Below are 485 nucleotides of genomic sequence, written 5' to 3'. Positions count from 1 at the left end.
AGCGGGCGGCAGTCGCAGGTGTCGCGCGCGCCACAGGCCCGGCGGCAGAACGGGCACGCGAGCGCCGACGAGCGCGCGTCCGCCAGGCGGGTGACGCAGTCCAGGCACAGCACGTGGCCGCACGGCAGGTGGAGCGGGCGCCGCTGCCCCGAGTCAAACTGCTCGCAGCACACTTCGCACTCAAGGAGGCTGCCCAGCTCGGGCGGCGCCTCAGCCATGGCGGTGCCCGGCCCCTTAAGGCCCTCCCCTCCCGCAGTCCTGCTTGGTCCCTCCCCGCACGCACGCCCTTCCCGCTGGTCCCGCCCCCTGTAGGCCCCGCCCCTCCCGCAGGCCCACCCTCCCCTCAGGCCAGCTTGGCCCCGCCCCCGTGGGCCGTCCCTTCCATAGGCCCCGCCCCCCGCAGGCCGTCCCTTCCATAGGCCCCGGCCCCCGCGGGGTTGGCACCGCCCAGTTGGGCCCAATCCCGGTCCCGCCTCGCAGGTTCC

At 76.3% G+C, this 485-nt stretch overlaps 1 protein-coding gene across 1 annotated transcript in view; it reads right to left on the bottom strand.

The window, feature by feature from the left end:
* Positions 1 to 218, bottom strand: part of Nhlrc1 (NHL repeat containing E3 ubiquitin protein ligase 1) — a 2,230-nt gene extending 2,012 nt beyond the window's left edge. The window contains exon 1 of the mRNA XM_023712053.1: positions 39 to 218. Within this exon, the coding sequence (XP_023567821.1) occupies positions 39 to 218 (180 nt within the window). The remainder of the gene's footprint in view (positions 1 to 38) is intronic.
* Positions 219 to 485: the final 267 nt, after the last annotated feature.

The sequence above is a fragment of the Octodon degus genome, unplaced genomic scaffold, assembly GCF_000260255.1.
Source record: "Octodon degus isolate 3935 unplaced genomic scaffold, OctDeg1.0 scaffold00023, whole genome shotgun sequence".
Taxonomy (NCBI): domain Eukaryota; kingdom Metazoa; phylum Chordata; class Mammalia; order Rodentia; family Octodontidae; genus Octodon; species Octodon degus.
This window is presented reverse-complemented; position numbering and strand designations above follow the sequence as displayed.